This window comes from Leuciscus leuciscus (assembly GCF_965113295.1).
Source record: "Leuciscus leuciscus genome assembly, chromosome: 19".
Taxonomy (NCBI): domain Eukaryota; kingdom Metazoa; phylum Chordata; class Actinopteri; order Cypriniformes; family Leuciscidae; genus Leuciscus; species Leuciscus leuciscus.
Genome location: NC_138743.1, coordinates 13,843,524 through 13,867,852, shown reverse-complemented (window position 1 = coordinate 13,867,852; position 24,329 = coordinate 13,843,524). Strand labels below are relative to the sequence as shown.

The following is a 24,329-nucleotide window of genomic DNA, read 5'->3' as shown; positions in this document are numbered from 1 at the left end:
AGATGTCAAGCTCCAGAAATTACCATAAAAGTAATCCATATAAATCTATGTATTGTAGTGAATGTGAAAGACATAATTCACCTTTGTTATTATGTGTAGTTCTGTACACTGTTTTTCTGCATAACTGTTCAGGGATCGCGGTCCCTTTAAGATGTTGGGAAGGCGGGAAGGCGTGAAGACGCGGGACGCTGATCAGCGCCATCCTTCGGTGGTTTTGTTTACCTTTAGAAATAAACGACACACGCATTCGTGTGCTCAAAGTGAGAAGTTGTCTCTTGCAAATTACTGCAATTTCCACACTGGTGACCCCGACATTAGTCTGCTGGACGTATCCAGAGACACGACGCGATCATGAACACGAACGCAGTCACCCTCAAACTCCCCGAATTCTGGGAATCGTCAGCATCTGCATGGTTCGCCCAGACTGAAGCGCAGTTCGCGCTGTGTGAGATCACTGCGGATACGACTAAATATTACTACGTTGTGTCTGCTCTCGGAAATTCAACAGCATCCAGGGTGGTTAGCCTTCTTACAAATCCTCCCGAAAATGAGAAATATAAAGCACTTAAAACCCACCTGTTGAAAACGTTTGAACTGTCGGACACAGAGAGCCAGCAGGCTTTTCTCACTTCAAGGACTGGGTGAAAGCAAACCGTCCGAGCTCATGGACCGTATGCTGGATCTTTTGGGCAAACACAGACCCGACTTTCTTTTCATCCAGCTTTTCCTGCGTCAGCTGCCTTCCCAAGTGAGAGCTGCATTAGCCAACACCACAATCACTGACTGTCGTAAACTAGCTGAAGAGGCTGATACATTTTTCCTGGCGAGTCAGGGACATTGTGCGGCTGCGTTTTCCCCCCGCGCATATCTCTTCAGTGACACATGACAACTCCACACTCATTGCTGCGACTACTTCTCGTCGGCAGCAGTTTTCTGGCACCCAACAGCTCTCAGGATTGTGTTTCTATCATGCAAAGTTTGGAACCAAGGCCAACAAATGCCGTCCACCATGCAGTTTCAGTGTTTCGGGAAATGCCAGGGCCGGCACTCAGTAGTGGCCATGAGTGTCGGCCGAGTAGGCAGGCTGCTTTTCATCCGCGATAGCATCTCCGGTCGCCGTTTTCTGTGCGACACGGGAGCACAAAGGAGCGTTCTGCCTGCATCCCGTTTGGACATGGTGACCGACAGCCACGGCCCCCCTATGGAAGCTGCCAACGGTAGCCCCATCCGCACATATGGAACGAGGTATGTCGAACTGTGTTTCGGAGGACAGCAGTTCGGTTGGGACTTTGTTACTGCAAAGGTTGCCGTTCCCCTCCTCGGCGCAGATTTTTTGTGTGCACATGGACTGTTGGTAGATGTTAAGAACCGCCGTCTGATTGATGCTGTCACGTTTTGTTCTTATACGTGCACACTCAGCGAGGCTGACCCCGTCCGACTGTCTAACATGCTCTCAGTTTCCGATGACTTCCAACGTCTACTGGCCAGTTTCCCAGCCCTCACTCAGCCCACTTTCTCCGCATCTACTGTGAAGCATGGTGTGGAGCACCATCTTGCCACTGCTGGTCCACCCGTTTACGCCCGCGCTCGGCGCCTCGACCCAACCAAGCTCGCCGTTGCAAAGGCTGAGTTTGCAAACATGGAACGCCTGGGCATAGTACGCCGATCCGACAGCCCATGGGCATCACCCCTCCACATTGTCCCCAAGCCTGGTGGTGGTTGGCGCCCGTGTGGCGACTACCGGCGGCTTAATGAGGCAACGGCACCTGATCGATACCCAGTCCCGAACATACAGGATTTTTCAGCACACCTGGCTGGCAAGGTAATTTTTTCCAAGGTGGACCTCGTCCGGGGATATCATCAGGTGCCGGTACACCCACTGGACATTCCCAAAACAGCAGTGATCACGCCGTTTGGTCTGTTTGAGTTCCTGCGCATGCCGTTCGGCCTTAAAAACGCTGCCCAATCTTTCCAGCGCCTCATGGACTCTGTTTTGCGGGACCTGCCTTTCCTTTTTGTGTACTTGGATGACATCCTGGTAGCAAGCACGTCCAAGTCTCAGCACCTGGCGCACCTCCAAACCCTTTTTGAGCGGCTTAGCCACCATGGACTAATTGTCAACCCCGCCAAGTGCCAGTTTGGTCTCTCCACCATCGACTTCCTAGGACACAGAGTCACTAAGGACGGGGCAGTTCCTCTCCCATCAAAGGTGGAGGCAGTCATACAGTTCCCACGCCCACCCACTGTCAAATCACTGCAGGAGTTCCTCGGCATGGTAAATTTTTATCACCGCTTCATCCCTCGAGCCGCTCAGCTCATGGGGCCTTTGCACGAGGCCCTGAAGGGTAAACCCAAACATGCTGTGGACTGGACTGAGAGCAGAGTCAAGGCTTTTGATGCCACTAAAACAGCACTAGCGAACGCCACCATGCTGGCGCATCCTTCTTCTACAGCCCCCATTGCCATCACCTCGGACGCCTCGGATTACGATGTCGGCGCTGTTTACGAGCAGTGGGTAGGCGGGGTCTGGCAGCCGCTGGCTTTCTTTAGCCGTCAGCTGCGCCCTTGTGAGCGGAAATACAGCACTTTCGACCGGGAGCTGCTGGGTCTCTACCTCGCCATTAGACACTTTCGTTCCCTGCTAGAAGGCCGACACTTCACTTCTTTTGTGGACCACAAGCCGCTGACTTTTGCCATGGCCAAGGTGGCTGAGCCGTGGTCCGCCCGCCAGCAACGGCATCTGTCTTACATTTCCGAGTTCACCACGGACTTGCAGCACGTTGCCGGTAAGAGCAACCACGTGGCGGACTGCCTATCAAGGGCCGTGGCAGGGGCAGTCCATCTTGGGTTAGATTACAACCGCATGGCAGCGACTCAGACCACAGACCCAGACGTGCAACATCTGAAAAACTCTACTACTGGGCTGCAGATTGAGGACGTGGTTTTTGCCGATGCCGGCACAACGCTCCTGTGTGACATCTCCACAGGTAGTCCTCGGCCAATCGTTCTCTCGGGGTGGAGACGACAAGTGTTTGATGCCATCCATGGTCTCTCCCACCCAGGTGCGAAAGCTTCACAGAGACTTGTTGCAGCTAAATTTGTTTGGCACGGCCTCAAGAAGGACGTTAGGGACTGGGCTAACACCTGTGTTGAGTGCCAACGGGCCAAAGTACACCGCCACACTAAAGCCCCATTAGAATCATTCCCGGTTCCTGAGAGGCGTTTTGACCACGTAAACGTGGACCTGGTTGGTCCTCTGCCCTGCTCTCAAGGTTTCACATATTTGTTAACCATGGTTGACAGGACCACCCGCTGGCCTGAGGCTGTGCCACTGACATCCGTGACGTCTGTCGAGATGACACGGGCATTTATTGGCACCTGGATTGCCCGTTTTGGTACCCCTTCGGACATTTCCTCTGACCGAGGTGCGCAATTCACGTCTGAGCTTTGGGACGCTGTCGCACAGAGCCTCGGAGTGAAACTCCACCGCACGACTGCATATCACCCGCAGGCTAACGGACTCTGTGAACGTTTTCGATGAAGGCTTCCCTGCGTGCCAGCCTCAAAGACAGCAACTGGGTCGACAAGCTCCCGTAGGTGATGCTGGGCATCAGGACTGCACCAAAGGAGGACCTTCAGTCCTCATCCGCGGAACTTGTTTACGGACAGCCGCTGCGAGTGCCAGGGGATTTTGTCCCTAACACCACCGTTCCCTGGTCTGCTTCTCTCCAGCGGTCTACTCTACTGGATAATGCGAGGCTTTTTGCACCCATCCCCACTTCCCGTCACGGCCTCCCTCAGTCGCACATCCCCGCAGGACTTCAAACAGCCGACTATGTCTTCATTCGCCACGATGCCCACAGGGGATCACTACGCCCGCCCTACGAGGGCCCATTCCGGGTTCTGGAGACAGGGGACAAACACTTTGTGGTGGACAGGGGTGGCAAACCGGAGCGACTCTCCATCGACCGCCTTAAACCGGCTCATTTGGACGTGGCCAGGCCCATTGACCTGGCCCAGCCCCCACGACGCGGACGGCCTCCTGCTCTGCCTCCACCCTGTGCTCCCATCCCACTCAAGCCTCCCACACTCCATGCCCCTCACCCGTGTAAGGACGTTACACCGGCTGCATTGGGGTCTCCTCGACCTTCGGTACAGCGCAGTCGTTGTGGCCGGTTGATACGCCCACCTCCACGTTGACTGTTTGGTTTTTCTGTTATGGTGAATTCTGGGGGGACGTGTGTAGTGAATGTGAAAGACATAATTCACCTTTGTTATTAAGTGTAGTTCTGTACACTGTTTTTCTGCATAACTGTTCAGGGATCGCGGTCCCTTTAAGATGTTGGGAAGGCGTGATGACGCGGGACGCTGATCAGCGCCATCCTTCTGTGGTTTTGTTTATCTTTAGAAATAAACGACACACGCATTCGTGTGCTCAAAGTGAGAAGTTGTCTCTTGCAAATTACTGCAATTTCCACAGTATTATATTTCAGATCTTCATCATACAGGCTATTGTATGGCTTCAGAAGACTTAAAAGATGGCACACAAATACATTTATGATCCCTTTAGCTATTTTTTAAAGCTTGGCAGACCCAGTCCCCATTCACTTTCATTGTGCGGAAAAGAGCTGCTAGGACATATGCTAAACATTTGCTTTTGTGTTCCAAGGAAGAAAGAAAGTCATTTGGGTTCGGAACAGCATGAGGGCGAGTACATGATGACAACATTTTTCTTCAAACTTGCCTGGCAGGAAGGTGGTGGCTACCAAGTGCTGTGCTCCCACCAGGACCCACAAACAAGCGCAGACCTTCCTCTGAAACACACACACACACTTGAATCAGATATCGCCTCCATTCCGCACACACAAAGTCACGACTTCTCTGGGGGATACAAAAACCAAATCAGTCCGATTCTAATGAGAACCTGTCGACGGGTCATCTAAAAAAATAATACGAAAACTAATACAGTAGGACACACATATAAAGACAGGCTCTGGCACAGATACACTTCAATACACCTACTGAGTAGCAAAGGCAGCTACCGGTAAACATTGCTACCAATTAAACATACTGTTTCTAGCTCTGCGTTTTCTATTTCTGTTTGCTCTTGATCCAAGTTTGCTCTGATACCACTCCATCTCAAGCATGACAAATAAATGGGCCAAAATGCGATTTCATGTCAGCGAGAATTCGCCATGTTACACACAGTGTTAATAGACTATTAGCAATCAGAATGAAATAAAGATGGAATTTATGCAATATTATTGGACAGACAACAATCAAAAATATGAATGTTTAGTAACAATTAATGAGAGATGAACTTGAATCCCATTAAACAAATGATGTAAATAAATAATGGTACAATATAAAATGAGATTTATAATAATAATAATACGTTTTATTTATATAGCGCATTTCCAGTGCTTCAGGACGCTTAAGCAGTCAGAATAAAATAAAGATGGAATTTATGAAATATTATAAATACAGTGACCAAAAATATGAAATGTTTAGTAATAACTAATGAGAGAATGAATTTCAATCCCATGAAACATTGCAAATTATATAAACACAAAAAAACAATGATACAATATAAAACTACTATTTATTACAATTTATTATAAGCATACAATGCAATATAATCAAAGTAAAATAGTAATATAATAGTAATGTATAAGTTTGATTGATTAGATACTCTGATGGAAAGCAAAAAAATAAAAATTCAGCAAAATGATCAGAGACAGAAGGTGCTTAACCTTCATAAATTCAAACTCAAGAGGTAACATGAACTATTATCCGAGCGGTTTTATTTTTATTTATTTTATATTAGGTATACTATTTAAAAATCACACACTACTGTTCAAAAGTTTTTTTAAATAATTAAAAAGTCTCTTATGCTCATCCAGGCTGCATTATATGATAAAAAATACAGTAAAAACAATAATATTGTGAAATATTATTATAATTTAAAATAAAATGTTATTTATTCCATTGATGGCAAAGCTGATTTTTCAGCATCATTACTCCGGTCTTCAGTGTCAGAAATCTTCTAATATGATAATTTGCTGCTCAAGACAAATTATTATCAACATTGATGAACATTGTTTTAACTGCTTAATATTTTTGTGAAGATAATATAGCTTTCCTGTAGCTCAGTGGTAAGAGCTTTGCGTTAACAACGCAAGGTTGTGGGTTCAATCCCAGGGGATTGCACATACCTATGTATAAATGTATAGGATAATGCAATGTAAGTCGCTTTGGATAAAAGCGTCTGCCAAATGCATAAATGTAAATATAAATGTAATATAAACATTATAAATGTTTTTTTACTTTATAAAATGTCATTTAGTGCCTCTCACATACTCTGATGGAAATTTGCTAGTAGTACCTTTAGGGATGTCTGCTAATAAACATAAAGAAGCCATTTTTACCTTCAGCGCTGGAGTCCAGCATACTGTGGGTGAAATCCTGACTTTGCAGGATCTTCTCTACTACATCATCAGCATCCACCCGTGTGGCATCTACCCTTTTCAGCTGAGACTCCATGGAGTCTTGTTTCACTGGGTACCTTTGTATATATGAGAAAAATCACCTATATTGATTTAATATCCTGCATCAAGCTTGATGAATATTGAGCATGCAGTGGTAGCAGTGTCTGTCTGACCTGCTGGCAGCCCTGTCAGGGGTTGATGGGTGTTCAGGCACAGCAGCACAGGCTGTAGGTGGCGCTGTAGTTTGGTCACTCTCCTCACTGGGCTCAGGGATGCTGGCAATGCCAGTGGAAGCACTGCCGATTGAAGTGTTTCTCCTGTGGGAGAACTCCGACAGACTGGAGGAACGCGAGTGACTCGTACTATAGCCTAAGAAAACATGACACAACATTGTTTTAAAATTAAAATTCAGTTAAATAAAATAAAAAAGGACAGGAAAAAGTTGATCTGCCCTAGTAATGCACAGCCTATATACACTTTAAAAACCTTCACAGATGAATCAATCACTTTGTATTAAAGGCCGGGGAGCTTCAGAAAATGAAAACACTAGTATGGGCCACCAGTGGAGGGCGAATATCATCCCATACATGCCTATCCACACACCAACTCCCATGGTCCTGGACAGATATGTGATGACTAGGGTTAGGTATCCTTTTAATTTTAGCGATTTCAATTACAATTCAGAATCTGATTCCCAGTTTCGAATCCAATATAAAAAAAAAAAAAAAAAAAAAAAAAAGGTCAAACATTTAGGCTAGATATCAAACATTTATTGTGTCTTTTTGCAAAACATTCTGTCGCAGCTGAAATACCATGAACAAAAATCAGTAGCCTAAAGAACAACTAACTAATAAACTAGACTAACTAATCTGAATTTCAAACATTATTAAAGACAAGTATACAGTCAGTAATAAAATAAGAACAAATAAGCAAATTAGCAAATAAAAATACAACTGAACAAAGTTCAGAAATTGAAATCAAATGTAAAACACTGCATAGTTTTTATTAATAAAACATAGATTAATCCTTATTTAAGTTACAAAAGTTATTCAGTCAAGATCAGTAAGTGATTTTCTTTTTCTTTTGTTCTTTGATTAACAGTAATGACGGCAGCAGGTTTATTAGCCTGCTGTCACTTTAAGACCTAATGCACGGATCCAATATACTGTTACACATGTGTTTTCTTTCTCAACTGTTTATGTTCACTTAAAACATAACCAACTGTGTTTACGAGGATATTTTGACATCATTTTGTGTGTATTTGTCCATGCAAACGCAAGAAGACGCGATAGAGAACTCAATTCAGTATTAGTACACAATATGGAAGGCGGCTTTTTGTGTGTGCGTTCTGGATGTGCCCAGCACAGAAAACAGCGCTCTAGTGCCGAATTGAGTTCTCTTTCGCGTCTTCTTGCGCTTTAATGGTTTAAAACCACATTAAAATGTGCACACAGAAATCAATAAGCGGAATCAAAATTGTAATTTTTCTGATCTAATTCCTGACCTTAAGTATCCAATTCCAGAATTGGAAACAATTTTAGATTTCCAACCCTAGTGATGACTTCTGTTTGCTTTGTGGGACTTTAAAACTAACTTTACACTTTGAGATGCTCTAATGCAAAAAGGTCAAAGTGAGGAATGTGTAACTGAATCTAAGAGAATAGCTTAATGAAATAAGGACTGAGTGCTGTCTCCTGTCTGGAAGTACTAGAGGAAGTAGCGTTATCAAATTAGATCTGGGACATTTAATCCAGCCATTTTGTGATGGCACAGAATCTTTCTAAGAGCCCAGTTTCATATTATTTAATAAAGCAAATAGCACTTTCCACAAACTGAAAACAAAATAGGGCCTTAAAATGTCTTGTTTAGCAAAATGGTCAGTGAAAGAAGGTGCTTAAATTGTTAATTGTTCAAACTCAAAAGGTCAAAATAATGGGACACCAAAAAGTACCCTATATGTGGAAAGTGCAACCTAACTAAATATAATGTGAGCTAATGAATTTGCGCACACATTCTTTCTTTCTCATATGTGCACACACATATCTCCACTCCATCACACAGAACAGAGTCACATGACATGCAGCCTACGTGCAAAATACAAAATTCTTTAATCATCTTGCAATACAACGGCATGATGTTGATTGACAGCCTGATGTTACAGCCAGGGTAGCAGACAATACAATTCATTCAAGTCGAGCAAGACAGCAATCACATCGACACATCGGCAATTAGTGATCAGAGAGAAAACAGTGGAAAAGGAAAGCCTACCTGATACTTTGGACTGCTGACTAGCATAACTGGACGTTCGAGAGTGTCCGCACAGCCCCAGTTCATCAGGCAGAGAGCCACACTTCCCTGATGTCTCTGTGGACATAAGGGATTCAGTTCAGTCCTAATTAATCCTGCTCAATCGCTTTACGGGATTCAATGCCAATTTAACCGGTTCTTCTCCCATTTTTTAACCTTATAGTAGATTATATATCTGATGTAGCAATGCACTTGTCCATTGAGAGTTTTCAGGCATTCAATATGATTTGGCAATTTAAATTAGGGCTGTTGATTAGAAAATCAACATTCTCAAAATAAAACTTCTTGAAATTGATTAGTCAGTGGAAATCCAATATAATTAGACTGGTCTAGGGGTCATGTCCACCAGATACTGATCATCAGACATATAAGGGATATATAAAATGACAAACATGACTCAATTTCAATAAATATATTTTTATTTGATACATAAATATATATACTAAATACCTACAACCTTTTTGCCACTATAACCTTTAGTGTTCACAAAGAGAAAAAAAAGGATTATGGATATTAATTGCTAAGCAAAATTCTAAATTTGTTGAATTGGTTACAAAAGTTTATGATGATTGTAGCCTTTAAAACTGCAAGCACAAGGTTTTATTTCCTGTGATAGCATATTTCCTATTAAAACCGGAAGTTGAGGCATGGCACATTTTTAAATGATCCTTCTGTTTACATCACACCTATGAATCATGATTTTTCTACTTGCTAATTCTAGTTAAGAGCAGGTGGTGTATTAGAAGGAAGGAATTTCTTATTCTATTAAGTATTTTATTGGCTAGAAATTTGCATATGCACATCATAATAATCATTTTCATTAATAATTTTTTGCCATTAATATTTTGGTCCAGGATATTTATTTATTTTATTGTAAATTTTAAGTACGCTAGCATCAGTGTCTTAAACTATTAAAAATAATTTAAATAAATATTAAATTAAATAAATTATAAATATTAGATGGAAAACTTACACTTAAAAACAAAAATGTTAAATGTTGCCTTTGACAATTAAGTTTTACTTGAACTTAAACTAATAAAATAAGTTTAAGTTCAAGTAAGTTTAAGTACTAAAATTACTAAATTTGACAAATGACAAAAGCAACAATTCTTTTTTTTTTTTTACAAAAACCATTTTTTTTATATAAAATAAGAGAAAATCCAAATAAAAGCTATTAATAAAAATATTAATAAATACAATAATAGTATATAAAATGCTAAAATAACACTGGCTAACATATGCACAGCCTTAAAGGTTACAGGTTAAGCAATGCTTTTATCGCTTGTTTCTGCTCAATGCCTAATAGTGCCCCCTACCGTATAACAGTGAAAACACGGAAAGCTGGAAAATTCTGTCAATGGCGGGAATCGTTCTCATAAATTATGTAAAATTTCGTCAATGGCGGGAAAGAGTTAATAGCTACAAAACTCTAAAATATTCAAGCTGAAAAAAACAATTAAAAATATCTACATCAAATCGTTGCTCTCACTGACTTGTTGGGTGTTCAAAGACTAGAGACCATCCTGACCAATCTCTAAATGAGTCTTCTCCACAAACTCAAAAGAGTAGCACTTCTCTGCCAAAATCCCAGGCCAAATAATATTTAACTCTTCAACATGTTCCTCTGAACAAATGGTGATACTGATTAATTCATCAATCGCCTCAGACAGCAAGCCACTTTTGGCATCTTGTCTTGTATTGCATTAAAATTTCAGATTAAATACTATGAATATTAATATGGCTTTAATATTGTTCAGTGATCGCAACTCAAAATCACTACAGAAGAGGCACTTGGAAGCTAATCATGTTTTATGAATTGTAAGCCTGCTCTCATCATAAGCAGTCAGTCATAGTGAATCACTATGAAAACCGAGTCAACAGCGGCACATGGCTAAATTATACATTAAAGACTAAAGCTTTCGCCAGCCTCTGGACAGAAAAGGCACACAGCATGTATGAGGGAAAAGAAAGGATAAAAGAGAGAGTGGGGGAGAGAGAGCACTCTTTCAAGCTCCTGTTAGTTCAGCCGCATCAAATCAAACATACAGTCTTGTTCTTTACTCCAGGACTGGATGCAGAATTAATGAGAAGCTTTTCAAAGGGTGTTTGATTTGGACAGTTGATTAGAGCAACCAACATAATGCAAACATAAAAATATCAGAAATGCATACACATTTAAGCACATGTAAAGGACAAATGTAAAAAAAAACAACAAAAAAACAAGGTCTGTGTTTGGAGCTGTTGTATTTGTGTGTCTCATTTCGATTCATTGCAAACAGTGACCAGTGCATTTTGTGTAAAGTTTACCTGAGAGGCTCAGAAAAGGTTTCTGTGTGTCTCCTCCTTTCCTGTCTTCCAGCAGGCTCTCGGCATCACCTTGAATGCCTATCACCATGGCGGTGGACGGAGGCCTAAAACATGGAGAACCCGCATTCAACAATATGGTTTAAATGGATTTGAATGAACAGATTGAAAAAAAATGCTGAATTAAAGAACTAAACCATTTCAGTCCTCCTACTGACGGTGGTCCAAAAGCAACCCCCAAAATCCCCGAACTCCATACTCTCTCCACGCTTTAACCCACACAAATGTTTTTAGCAGGTTTTTGCCTTCACGCACAGTGTGAGCTACAGTGTGTGGGTGGACAGTGTTGGTTTCCAGTATGCAAATCTGTGTTCAAAGCTCTGACTTCCCCAGAGCACAAATTAACACTCCTTCCCAACACAGGGGCCATTTCTGAGAAAATACTATTATAGCAACTTCAAATGTTTAACAGGAAAGGTCTCTGTCGGTCTTTAGCTAAATCTAAATTTAAAAATGCAGATAGGATGCCATAGAGATAGAAATAGGCCCTTTTCACAACCAAACTTCAATACTTTCTCACTTCAATACTGAATTATAACACACTCACGTTTTGAAGCAGGGGTCCCCAGACATCAGCTGTGTGCTAATAATCACCTGCAGGCAAAGACAAATGACAAAATATAAGAAACTGGATGTGTATGACATTTAACATTTCATTTTTGGCCCTTGCAGAAACTAACTAAATAAATAATGTTTGGATGGTTTCCAGGATGTTTCAAGGCAGTTGCTAAAGTGTTTATTAGAGCATTGCTATGCGATTGCTAGGGTGTTCTGAATGGTTGCTAGGTTACTTACTGCCCAGGTAAAAAGAGAGGGACTTTTTCACCTGTTTAATCATCTGCCAGGTAAAATTCTAGGTTGAATGTTTTTTTGTTTGTTTTTGTTTGTAAGGTTTTTTTCCCTCAATTTTAACAGACTTTCTAAAGCGTGTGGTGTGTTTGGTGGGGTAATTTGGTATGAATAATGATGAATGGGGAAATGTCACATGAGAGGCAATGCCTCCATCGTGATATGATTGGTTTGTGCGATAAATCCCACCTCTCGTTTTCGTGCATGTTCCGCATTCGCAAATCAGTCTGAATGAACAAAATGATGGAATTAATGGGAAGACTAATTAAAGAGCAAGTAAACAACTCACCCACTTAGATATCATCGCTTTGTCACGTCAAAATCAAACTTGAAATGGCCTGAAAATTTGATGACTGGGTTTTTTTTAGTGATCAATCAGCTTGGTGAAATTAAAGGTACATTTTCTGTACATTCTCATCCCATGTCTTTGATCAGTGTTTACTAGGGTGGCCATACGTCCAGATTTTGGTCGGACAGTCCGGATTTTAAGCCCCCTGTCCGGCACAACCTCAAGCCAGACACTCATTTGTCCTCCTTTTTGGAGTTGCGCTGAATCGGCCTAAAAAAAACCCCGCTCTAGAATCTTTATTGGGACGCAGCAGCATGGCGTCTAATGCCGTAAGATCTCTGGTCAAACAAATGATTGGCTGAAAGCGGTGTCAAATAAATATCTGATATCATTGGTTAAAAACGTAAACAAGCCTCCACGACGTTGAGTCCACGTGTTGGCTACGTCATATCATAACGTTAGCATGCCGAAATGTCAGACCTCATTTAATCCGGAATGGACGAAAGAGCACGAATTTGGCCATGATGACCCTAGAGGTGCTGTTGTCGCCTGAGCTGCTGCAGAGGGTTAACTTCTTTGTTAAGAACTGAAATGCGTATTTATTTATTTTTCGCATTCATTATTAAATGTTTATTTATGTATTTCTGATATTTCCAGAAGTCCAGAGATGTTATGTTTTCTGGCACTGTGCACTTCACAAGACAGGTTCATCTCAGTGGTCAGTTTTTGAAACAGACATCACAATGTCTTGAATAAATACAAATACTGTGAACAAACACTTTTTTGCCTCTTCTGTTACACATAGGTCTACATCAAGATTGTAGATCAAATTTTCTGGCTATGAATAGAGTAGGCTATTTCAGAATCACTGTATCATGATACCATCGATATGATGGACAAAATTGTATTGTAGTTGCGAGTACACCAGAGTCCAATGCAATTATTCTTGCCTCACTAAATGCCGCAAAGTGTCCTCCTTTTTGGTGTTATGGAAATGGCCACCCTAGTGTTTACCAAGCTTGATGACTGAAAATCCAAAAATAAATAGACTATTAGCCTATAAAGAACAGCAAAACTTCAGTTCACAAATAAAATATATTGTTTAAATTAATACTTTTATGTAATGTAATGTTTATTTAACCAGGAAAATGTGACAACATCAAGTGTAACATGCATGGGACATGAATTTACATTTGATTTATTAAAAAGAAACTGTGAGGACATTGCCTCTTCATTTCAGAACACCACTACACGCCACTGGTACATTTATTGCAGCTCCTCTTTTCCCAGTCTTTCTGAAACACGCTGATTTCTACAAAGCCCCTCCTTCCGAGAATTTTAGAGTGCTCTGATTGGCCAGCTGACCCAGTGATTGGCCAAACACCTCAAGCGTGTGTTGGAAATGCCATATGCCAATGCCTCATGCCATAACCGTGAGCTTCAGCTTCCAAGGCTTCTAAAGCAATTTTTGTAAACACAGTTAATAATAATTTTGTCTTTTTTACGGTATCAGTTCGAGCCAGAGTCAGATTCTGAAAAGGTGGATGGATCAAGCCTATCGACCGGGACCAACTTTGCAAACACAACTTGAGCATAATGTTTCACAGTGGAAAGTAATCTTTGTATATAACCTGCGTTGCACTCTCCTAGGTTCAGAAAGCTGTCCTCTGTAAAATGCCCTGTGCACAAGCAAACTTTTGGGTTGTACTGCTCAGAAACAGCTTTATAAATAAACCTTACCTCTAAAAGCAAAAGCGATTTTGCTTTCTCATCCAAAAAACACAGCGTCTCCGTGATATGACGACAACACTTTAATTCACTGAAACCTGTCCTACTTTCTTTGCACATTCCTTTGGGATAGTAGTATCTGGACTTTGATCAAGGCTTTTTAGGCAGGTCTGAATCTGTGTTCTCTGTTAGACAGAATAAATCACTTTGTGGGAGACTATGAGCTTTTTAAATTCGTATACATATAAAGACATTACACACTAAAAGAAAAAGAAAATATTAAAAAGCATATGACCCCTTTAAGATAGTATGATTGAAGATATACTCATCTAAGTTGAGGAGTTTGTAATACTAATTAGTGACAAATAGCACCACTAAGAACCACTTACTAACTTATAACTTAATAGCAACAACAAGTTACATAAATCAAGACTCAAAGCATCAATGGAGTTTAGCTGAGAAGAAAGATCCTGAGAGGAAGTCTGAGCCTTTCTATACCTTAAGGATGGAGTTGTCTTGTCTAGTGTTTTTGGTGTCATAACCCTCCAGCAGACACCTGCGTGTGGTGCTACCCGATCCCGCAAACTCCGCCAGGTTGAGATCAGCAAAACCCAGCTATACAGAGAGACAAAGCAGTACACATTCAGGCAAGATATTCAGTTTAATCTTGCTTTTGCCAATAAAATAATTATTAAAAATAAAAGGCAATGCAGCTTTCGAATAAAAAGCTAAATAAAAAAGTTAATGCCTTTATGAACAGAAGTGCCCTGCTCATACACAAACAGAAGTGCATACAAACACAATGTTCCAGGGTGATCTATTTTTAGCTGCTACTTTGCTATCAATATTTTATAATCCTCTCAGAACTGTCTACTTGATGAATTACCAATGCCCTGTGTTAGTTTCCATTCATGAAAAAAAAAAGAAGATTTTAGCTATATGAAACATATATGAATTTAATGTTTATATATATATATATATATATTTTTTTTTACCATTTAGAATCACATTTGAGCTTTTTTGTAGTTGATTTAAATAGCCCTGCAGTGTGACTACTATTTTAATATCTAAAACTATTCCACATACCTTCTCAACTATCATCATGCTATAAAAAGCAAATGTGTAATAATTACAAAATAATTAGAAAATGCTTAAATCGTTTTAGATGACTTACACAGCATGTTAAACATTGCACATCATGTAAGCTACCAAAATATATTTAATAGTGTTGGTATGTTTAATAAAAAAAAAAATTTAAAAAAATATTACCTTTGCATAAGTCTTTCCACCTTTCAGTTCCTGTTACATAAAAAAAAAAATCATTCTTAGTATTTCAACTCCAAACTGTTTATTGCAAACCAACAGAGTGTGCAGGAGTTTGTACCTTTCTGACTGAAACTCGACACACACAGGGGTCAAGGACTCCGGTTCCAGCATTTGCACTCATTTTACAGGGAAAGGAGAATCTTTTTCTCCAGCGTACACAGTTTGCCTGGACCGTCTCCCTGCAAAATGCAAACACACATTAGGTTGTTAATTCAAGGTGTCACTGTAATGAACACAGCATTGGCTCAAGGCTTTAAAACAAACACGCACTCATCCAAAACAGCGTGAACCCTCTCTCACACTGATCTGATCTGCATTTGCAAAATCCAACGGGTGGACAGTTCCTGCAGCATTGCTCCTCAGGGAGATTTTGAAATGATTTCACAACAGAATGAGTCACATAATCCAGCCCCAATTCAATAGAGTGATTTTAATATTCACTTCAAGTCGACTGCATTAAAAGAGTCTGACTCACATTCTGTGATTAATTAGAGCCTGGAGTCAAAAGGCCATACTGACAACAAGAAGTTTAATTAATTTCCCATCTGAAAAATGGACCTCCCTGTGCAGGAGTGCTCTGCTTCCTAATTAGACAGATGTTTGCAGATGTTTGCAGACAGGGCAGACGAGTGATACCCAGAGGGCTTTTGGAGAGATATGAGTCTATGAAATGAACTTCAGGGAAATTGTGATGCTATTATACACACGTAAGAGAGTGGTGTGAATTTAAGGATGAAGTTGTAGTCAAAGGACAGGGCTGCTAACTCAAAGATGCATGGTTGTGCCCTTGCGCCATCTTTGATGAATTGAAAGCAGCATTGCTTGTAAAACTAAATTTTCACATCTGACTAAAATGTCAAAGGTATTGAGGGAAAGTGTACCATATTAATAAATAAATATTTTGTTAAAAGCATATTTAGACTACTGTTTGAGGTAAAAGAAGTCTCCTATGCTCACCAAGGCTGCATTTATTTGATCATAAATATAGAAAATATTATTACAAATAACTATTCTATTCTAATATTCTTTTAAATGTACTTTATTCCTGTGATGGCAAAGTCATCATTACTCATGACTTCAGTGGCACATGATCCTACAGAAATCATTCTAATATGATGAGATAGATAGACAGACAGACAGAGACTTTTTTTAAATGAAGAAAAGAACCCTACCCCAAAACATGACCCTTAGGAGTTTATTGAGGGAAAAATCCTAGTTAAAGCAGGGCTATGCAGTTTCGAGAATTTCTTCGCTGTATTCTCGCTTTTTGCTCGCAGGTTTGTCTATAGAGCTCCCCCTACACTACAGCTTCGAAATAGATATTTGACAACACTGTCGAAAAACTCGTTGGCGACTCTCAGATACCAGAGGCTAGTAGATCAACGACATCAAAGCAGATGGGACGTTCTTTAAAACGTCTTCTTCATTCGGGTTCGAACAGCATGAGGAATCGCAATAATGACAGAATTTTAGCAGATTTTTTTGCCGTAAAGCAATTCGTTACATCGCAAGACCTGATATCACGCGATACTTCCTGACGCTGCGGCCGCCGGCCTGCCGGCTCAAAGTTGCAAGGGTGGTTTTTCCACTCACAGGCACTTGGGGGGTGCGAGACGACCACCATTCAACCCGAAAAAAGTCATATAACTATTCCAATGACTCCGAAGCTGTTCGGTTAAGGTAAAAAAGTTACTTAGTTCACCTTTATTTTTTTATTTATTTTTTTTTCTGATCAGGGACAATGCACAAAAAACAGTCTAAAAAAGAAGAGATGTCATGTGCCAGGTTATAGCAAAAAATGCTAATTTCCACCCGCAGTCCCTGGACAGGTTGATAGTGAATGTGTGTACCCGAATATAAAGTGTGACCACATTTTTTTTATACAAATAAAACAAAACAATTCCACACCACATACTACAGTTGCATTAACATTCTCATATTCTATCATTTCATAACGGTCCACAATGACGTTTGTGGGAAACACAGCCAAAATAACACATAATCGGGCACCTCCCATCCAGCTGGAGAGATTCCCTACCATAAGGCTCAAGCTTAGTGCTGATGGAGTCATTGGGTGAAACCACAGCTGGATGAAACCCTCAACTCTGATTCTCTCACCAAGGCAGCAGAGGCCAATGACTTCCCTAAACAAATGTCAATACACAGTATGTATCCTCCCAACAAGAAATAATTTTTCTTCTACTAAACATGGGCAGTTTCTAAGGAAATAAACAGTGTGAGAGTTCCTTACTAACAACACAATGACACACGTAGGAGGGATTCATAATGGCTGTAATGCTCAGAATATCACACTTTTTATTCACAATAGATGGGCACAGAGGAAAATGATCCTGCTGTGTTAAGAAAAACCTAAGAGGACTTAGCCAGCACTGAAAACCCTGGACGTAGAGTACGTTTACACGACAACGATGTACTGCAACGGAAAGGTTGTCCCTTCATGTTTTTTTGCACATACGCATGTCTATAGACTGAACGCATAAAACGCATGCACATGACATCAGTTTTCACAAATTCAAATTTTTGTAGTTTACACAGAAACAATGAATCCCGTTTTCAAAAGTTTAAATTTTCAGGCCCCCAAAAAGCCATTGTTGTGTAAATGAACGGCCAAAATGCAGTTCCCAAAGTATCCCATTTTTAGTTGTCATGTAAACGGCCCCTAAGGCTCTACAGATCTTTGCAAGACTCACTGTAAACAACAACCTGCATTTCACTTTATAAATTGAACTGGCTACCTCTCTCTGCTCGCATCAAGTTCAAGGCATTGACGCTTGCTTACAGATCTGTCACAGGCTCAGCTCCCTCCTACTTTCACTCACTCCTACAAGTCTACATCCCTACCAGAAGCCTTCGATCGGTCAACGAGCGACGTCTCGTGGTTCCATCACAGAGAGCCAAAAAATCACTTTCCAGAACATTCTCATTCACAGTTCCATGCTGGTGGAAAGATCTCCCCACCGGCATCCGGAATGCAGAATCCATGACAACATTCAAAAAAGAGCTGAAAACTCTTCTCTTCCGTGAGCACTTAAGCTCATAATTTTTTTTTTTTTTTTTTTAAATAAAAAATATTTTCCTGTAAATTCTCGCTTATCGGACTTATGCTACTCTGAATAATGTCTGAACTTCGTATTTTGAGCACTTCTTGGGTTGTTTTTGCCTCTTCACGATGACTTGCTTAATTTAGTCCCAATTTGTAAGTCGCTTTGGACAAAAGCGTCTGCTAAATGACTAAATGTAAATGTAAATTGAGCTCTTGGCATGCATATTACAAAAACATTGACATCAAGTTAAAATCAATGCAAAATTAATTTACCAAGCCATTTTCCTCTGTAATAAGACATATTTCTGATCAAAACAGGATTCTAATATGCCATCAAATTATATTACATGTAGATTTCATGTTGATTTTAACCGTTATTGCTCCCTTACCAGTCCAAAGTGCTGCTTTGCTGCCTCTTCTCACCAACATAAAAGGTGGCACTGCAAACTTATAATAAAAGGAGGACATGATAATGTCAGGTAATATGACTCCTTTCCTAACCAATATGATTATAGGCAAATTACTGGCAGTGAGACTATAAAAGAAAAACTGCAGACTCATAAATCAGACATACAACCCGGCCAAGGCCAGAGCTCCAATCGATACAAGATGCTCCATGTTTGTAAAAACTGCACCACAGGTCAAACTTAAGACTTTTGCTTTCCAGCCATCACATAATGAATCATGTTTAGCCTCTGACGCTCTGATATAATAGACACCATTGCTGGCGCACAGAGCTTACTGAAACAAATTCAGCATCACAATGACTCATTATAACCTTCACTACAAAGCACTAATGATGTGAAAACACAAAGAACATAATGAATTTAGTAGCATTAAGTGCTAATGCCAAGCATTAATAGCACAAATGAAACAATTCTTCCTGGAAATACTTTAGTTTATGGTACAATACTTTTTTCCCATTGGTCCATTAGACACAATTATGCATGTACTAGAGTCATTAGCATCACTCCTCTCATAGGAAAAACAAGCTGTTAATCTCATTGATGGGCTTGATTATGCCAAAATGTGCAACAGGCCTAATATTGTAATACAGAACCATAACCATGACAAGCCACTGGTCTGATTTCCGTATTTAGAATATATGCCGTTGCCATGGCAAAGTCAGTTGAACGAATGAGAGCAGGAGTGCGTTGGTTCTGTGTGCTTCTTCCTTGGGTTCTCCCAAAGGATGTCTGCAATGAAACAGGAGTTCTTCAAAAGGATCACCACAGGCAGATGGAGGCACACTCAAGCCTAGAAGGAGAATAAACTCACGAACCTCAAGACACTCCCTGCAAACTGCAGTTGAAAAGAGAAGCACTGGTGCAGCCCAAGATAGATCTAAGCTGCTGCAGTGTTAGTCTACAACTCTCTTTCTGTATGGATGAATAAGCTACTTGCTTATGTATTGTGGGATAGATGCTTTGAGGAGAATTTTGTCATGGTGAAGATGACAGCCCACTGTCACTGCCTGGCACGTTAATATTGAACTGTGGGAAGCCTTTGTATTGCGGAGGTCCAAAAGCGAGTGAATGACAAACGTTGCAGCAGAACACAGACAAACTGAGAGGGAAAAGACAGCTGATTTTGTACTTGATAGTTTTTTAAGGGATCAATTAATTGTATTCATTTTATTGATTAATTGGATATTGCACATCTTGATCTGTGCAAGTCTATATAACAAATCTAACACATTGTGTGTGCAAAAATAGTTTCAAAAATGAAAGTTAACATAAATATAAATTTTAACTAACTAAATAAATAATTTAAAAAAAACTACAAAACCACACACCCGACCAATCAACAATAAAATTATCTGTCAATACTTTTTATTATTAATTGTATTATTATTAATTAGTTGTTGCAGTCCTTTTTTCCACTCTGCTGGATGCTAATGTAGAACTGTTCAATGTCACAGTGACTGAAGCATATCAAAGAAGTAAACAGGGACAGAAACATGAGTGACACAATATTCCTAAAGCTCAAACAGTAGAACATGGTGCTAGCAACACCAAGATCATGGGTTTGATTATCAGGGAATGAGTGAACTGATCAAATGTATACCTTAAATGTACAATGTACAGGGGTTGGACAATGAAACTGAAACACCCGGTTTTAGACCACAATAATTTATTAATATTGTGTAGAGTCTCTTTTTGCAGCCAATCCAGAATAATTTTGTCTTGGGAATGACAGATACAAGTTCTTCACAGTGGCCAGAGGGATTCCTCTTCCAGAACAGTTGTCAAGTAATCAAGCACAGTAGGGAATGCCATGATATTGCAGCCCAAACCATCACTGATCCACCCCTGTGCTTTACTGTGGGCAGCAACAGCAAAAGAGGTTAAACCTCTTTGGGGCTTCTCCACACCAGTGAAGGTGAACTCAAAGAACAAATCATGTTTCACATTGTCCACAGCCCAGGATTTGCACTGTTGGAACAAATTAATCCAAACTCTGGCATTGACAAGAGTGACCAAAGGTTTGGCTATAGCAGCCCGACCATGAATATTGACACTGTGGATGTGGAGCTCCCGACGAACAGTTTTGGTGAACAGGAGAGTCAAGGTGCTCATTTAATTCTGCAGTGAGTTGGGTTTATATTTTTTGGATACAATCCAGGTTAGTACCTGGACCTCCCTTTCAGACAGCTTCCTCTTGTGTCGACAGTTATTCCTGTTGGATGTAGTTCGTCACGTTGTGGTATGCTGACATTTCCCTGGATGCCATAGCTCTCGATACACCACCAGGGCTCTAGAGTGCGACCAATTTGGGCGCACATGCGACCAAATTTTGTAAGGGTGCGACTAAAATTGTTCCTAGGTCGCACCGGTGCACCTAACGTCCTCGCATCCGCTGCCTCTCCACGAACTAAGTGTTTGTTCTCCTTTGACGGAACTCACACTCTTCTCTCACGCTTAATGAGTGATGACGGAGGACAGAATTAAACATTCAAACGTAGCCTGGTTACACTTAAGGTCTGTGATATTAGTCTGATTTTATTTTAGATTTCGGCTTCCAAAGATTATAAAAAATAATATATTGAGGTAAAACCATTAAAAACTATAGCCGCATTCTATCTAGTGCAACTTCTTCTCTTCGCAGCATTACACTGTCATTTCTCCCAAAAACTCAAACCTAACGACAGAATCAGCACGATCGGTGATTGTTGTAAAATGCAGTCTAGCTACTGTTGCTAACTTGCGAGACGCGTTAAATAATTAAAAGAGCTATTAAAAGCACAAAATCTGCGCAAGAGATGTTGTTCGCAAGGCGGCACGCGCTCCGAAACCGAAACCAAGACAAGCAAATTATAGCCTACGTTGGGTTTAATGTGCGTGTCTAAACGATCAAATGTACACAAAAGTATGTCAAAATGACCGGCTTGGAGATTCACTAAAAACAGTTTATGTCTTAAATGGACGTAGTTATGGAAATAGTTGGGAGAATATGGTGCATCAGATCAATAGCAGATCTGCACTCGGTCTTAAAGGGGCCGCAGTCTATTAAACATGCGGACGATTGCGCCATTACTGCGAATCAAACAACAAGAGAAAAATCACTACAAAGCTCTTGAAAGAATAACTTCAGCTTTATTAAGCATTAATCTATTTATGAAAAATTATGCAGTGTTATTTTACATTTGATTACTTTATTAGATTTCTTTTTAGACTAATATATATATATATATATAAAAACAAAAAGAACCGATAAGAATACAGTTAAAGTACCGGATCGATAAGCAGTATCGGTAAGAGTAGGAATACCGTTAAAACCCTTTACTCCCCGGTCAATGCTCCGACAACAGCCCAGACATGAAGCTACTTCAGCCACCATTCTCCCCAGTCCCTGGTAAGATGCCAAGCCCTGGTCTTTCGTCGGAGATGGCATCCGACTCAGAGACGGAGGTAGAGCCTATACCGCGCCTGAGCTAGAGACTCAAAATAGTTAGTTTGGCAGCTCAGTGAAGCACTTTAAAAAAATTTTTTATTTATTTTTATTTATTTACCTACACCTTATTCTTGTTTAAAATCATTTACATAATATGAATGTATATAGAGCGTGATAAAAAGGTGACCTTGGAATTGTGGCGTTAAAGGTGACGCGAGCCGAGAAAAATTTTCAGTGCACCCAAATTTTGTGCTGGTGCACCTAAATAAAAAAGTTAGGCGCACCAGTGCAACCAAGGCAAAAAGTTAGTCTGGAGCCCTGACCACAAAGACTTGCTGTCCTGGTCACAGATGAGCCAGTAAGACGAGCACCAACAATCTGTCCTCTTTTGAACTCTGATATGTCTCCTATTATTTTGTGTGGATTGCAATATTTTATGTAAAGCTGTGCAATAGCTCTGCGGATTCAACCTTCACACTCTGCTCTTACTGATGGAATTGTAATCAGTGAAGATTGGCCAACAGGCCGCGCATATGGGCCAGTGTTTCAGTCATTGTCCAACCCCTGTATAACCCTAAAATAATCTTTATGCCAAAAACATGAATAAATTAAACATAACACTGGAGGGTCCAGCACCTGACCCTGTCACATTTACAAGACTTTCATTGTGCAGAAATAATCTGTAACACTGAACAGTTCTCTTTGCTGCTCTACATTTAAACCTGTGATGCATTAACATACTGCATGGAGGTCAACCTGTGTGCAGGTCTGAGAACAGAACAGCTCATTCGCACATCAAACACACACATACAGTTTTAATGCGTGGCCTGAAGTGACTCAGCTCAAGAACTGCTTAAAAAAATAAAGCACAAACAGCATACAGGATGTGGTTGATTGATAAAAGTTAATGCATGATGAGGTTAAGGTCAAGCATGGTGTAATTATTCTTAAGATATGACGGTTTAAATTTAATTTGTATATAAAAATACGATTTGCATGCTGATATTTGAGTAGTTTGGACAAGGGTTTTGACACCTAAACTTTAGGTTTTTGACAACCTAGTTGGCTAAAAATCTACATGAAATTAATTCATTTTGAGTAAATTCCACATAATATGGACATTATATGTAAAATAATCCTACATTACTAATCTAACATGACAAAATGAATTCACCATTAAACTTGCTTTGAAATGATCAGACCTACAAAAACACAAAAGTGTTGACTTCAGTCTTGACATAAGTAACTTAACGTAACTTACATCTCTTACACACGAACATAAACAACTAACAATCTTTAGACCTTTTAAACACAGACCCTTCGTCCCCCAGCTCTGAATATATACGCAACTTACTACTACTGCATGTGCACTAATTTCTGATTCTCAATATGAATGAATAGCCTATATGTTTTGGTTTATTAGAAAGCAATACAGAATGAAAGCAGCTCAATATCACCTATTCCCACAATAATACCCATCTTAAAATTACTCCACAGCCTCCAATTTAACAGCCTCCTTACCGCGATGACTCCTCCGAGAATCCGCCGTCGAGCAGGCGGACTTTACAGAACAGAACTCCGTTCACGAACGGAACCGAAGACAGCTCGTCAAGCTCAAAATCCACTCTGAACTTAAACTTCTTTTTCTTCATCATCTTGACGTCGATTGCTACCAGTCCTGTTGCGCTTGATAGTACCTTTGGTCATACGCGGTGGAGGGGCATCACTTTTATTTGCACATTTTTGGTTAAGCTCTGTTGTTGGAGCTGATAGCCGTTAGCCACTAACGTTACTAGAATCTCCCTTTGCTGATGATGATGTAAGAAAGCTAAGCTAACGATGATAATAATATAGTCTAAACGAATTCTTCTGTCATCTACTACATCGTTACAGTAAAAAAAAATATATGTTACTGAAAATGGATATGCAGCCTGTGGATGATGGACTGTTTCGCTCGGTAGAGGCTTGTGTTGTGCTGCTGTATTGTGTGTTGTCGTGTAGTAGTGGGGAAACACAGGCG

At 40.4% G+C, this 24,329-nt stretch overlaps 1 protein-coding gene across 2 annotated transcripts in view; it reads right to left on the bottom strand.

The window, feature by feature from the left end:
* fam102bb (family with sequence similarity 102 member Bb) overlaps positions 1-24,329 on the bottom strand; it is a 26,909-nt gene extending 2,580 nt beyond the window's left edge. Inside the window, exons 1-10 of one of the 2 annotated variants that reach the window (XM_082146978.1) lie at positions 23,831-24,327; positions 15,410-15,530; positions 15,295-15,324; positions 14,524-14,640; positions 11,707-11,753; positions 11,103-11,206; positions 8,757-8,852; positions 6,662-6,857; positions 6,429-6,565; positions 4,745-4,814 (exon numbers count right to left, since the gene is read on the bottom strand). In XM_082146978.1, coding sequence (XP_082003104.1) covers positions 4,745-4,814; positions 6,429-6,565; positions 6,662-6,857; positions 8,757-8,852; positions 11,103-11,206; positions 11,707-11,753; positions 14,524-14,640; positions 15,295-15,324; positions 15,410-15,530; positions 23,831-23,964 — 1,052 coding nt within the window. In that variant the 5' untranslated portion in view covers positions 23,965-24,327. Of the gene's footprint in view, positions 1-4,744; positions 4,815-6,428; positions 6,566-6,661; positions 6,858-8,756; positions 8,853-11,102; positions 11,207-11,706; positions 11,754-14,523; positions 14,641-15,294; positions 15,325-15,409; positions 15,531-23,830 lie in introns of both variants that reach the window. The other variant, XM_082146979.1, reaches the window with a different exon arrangement.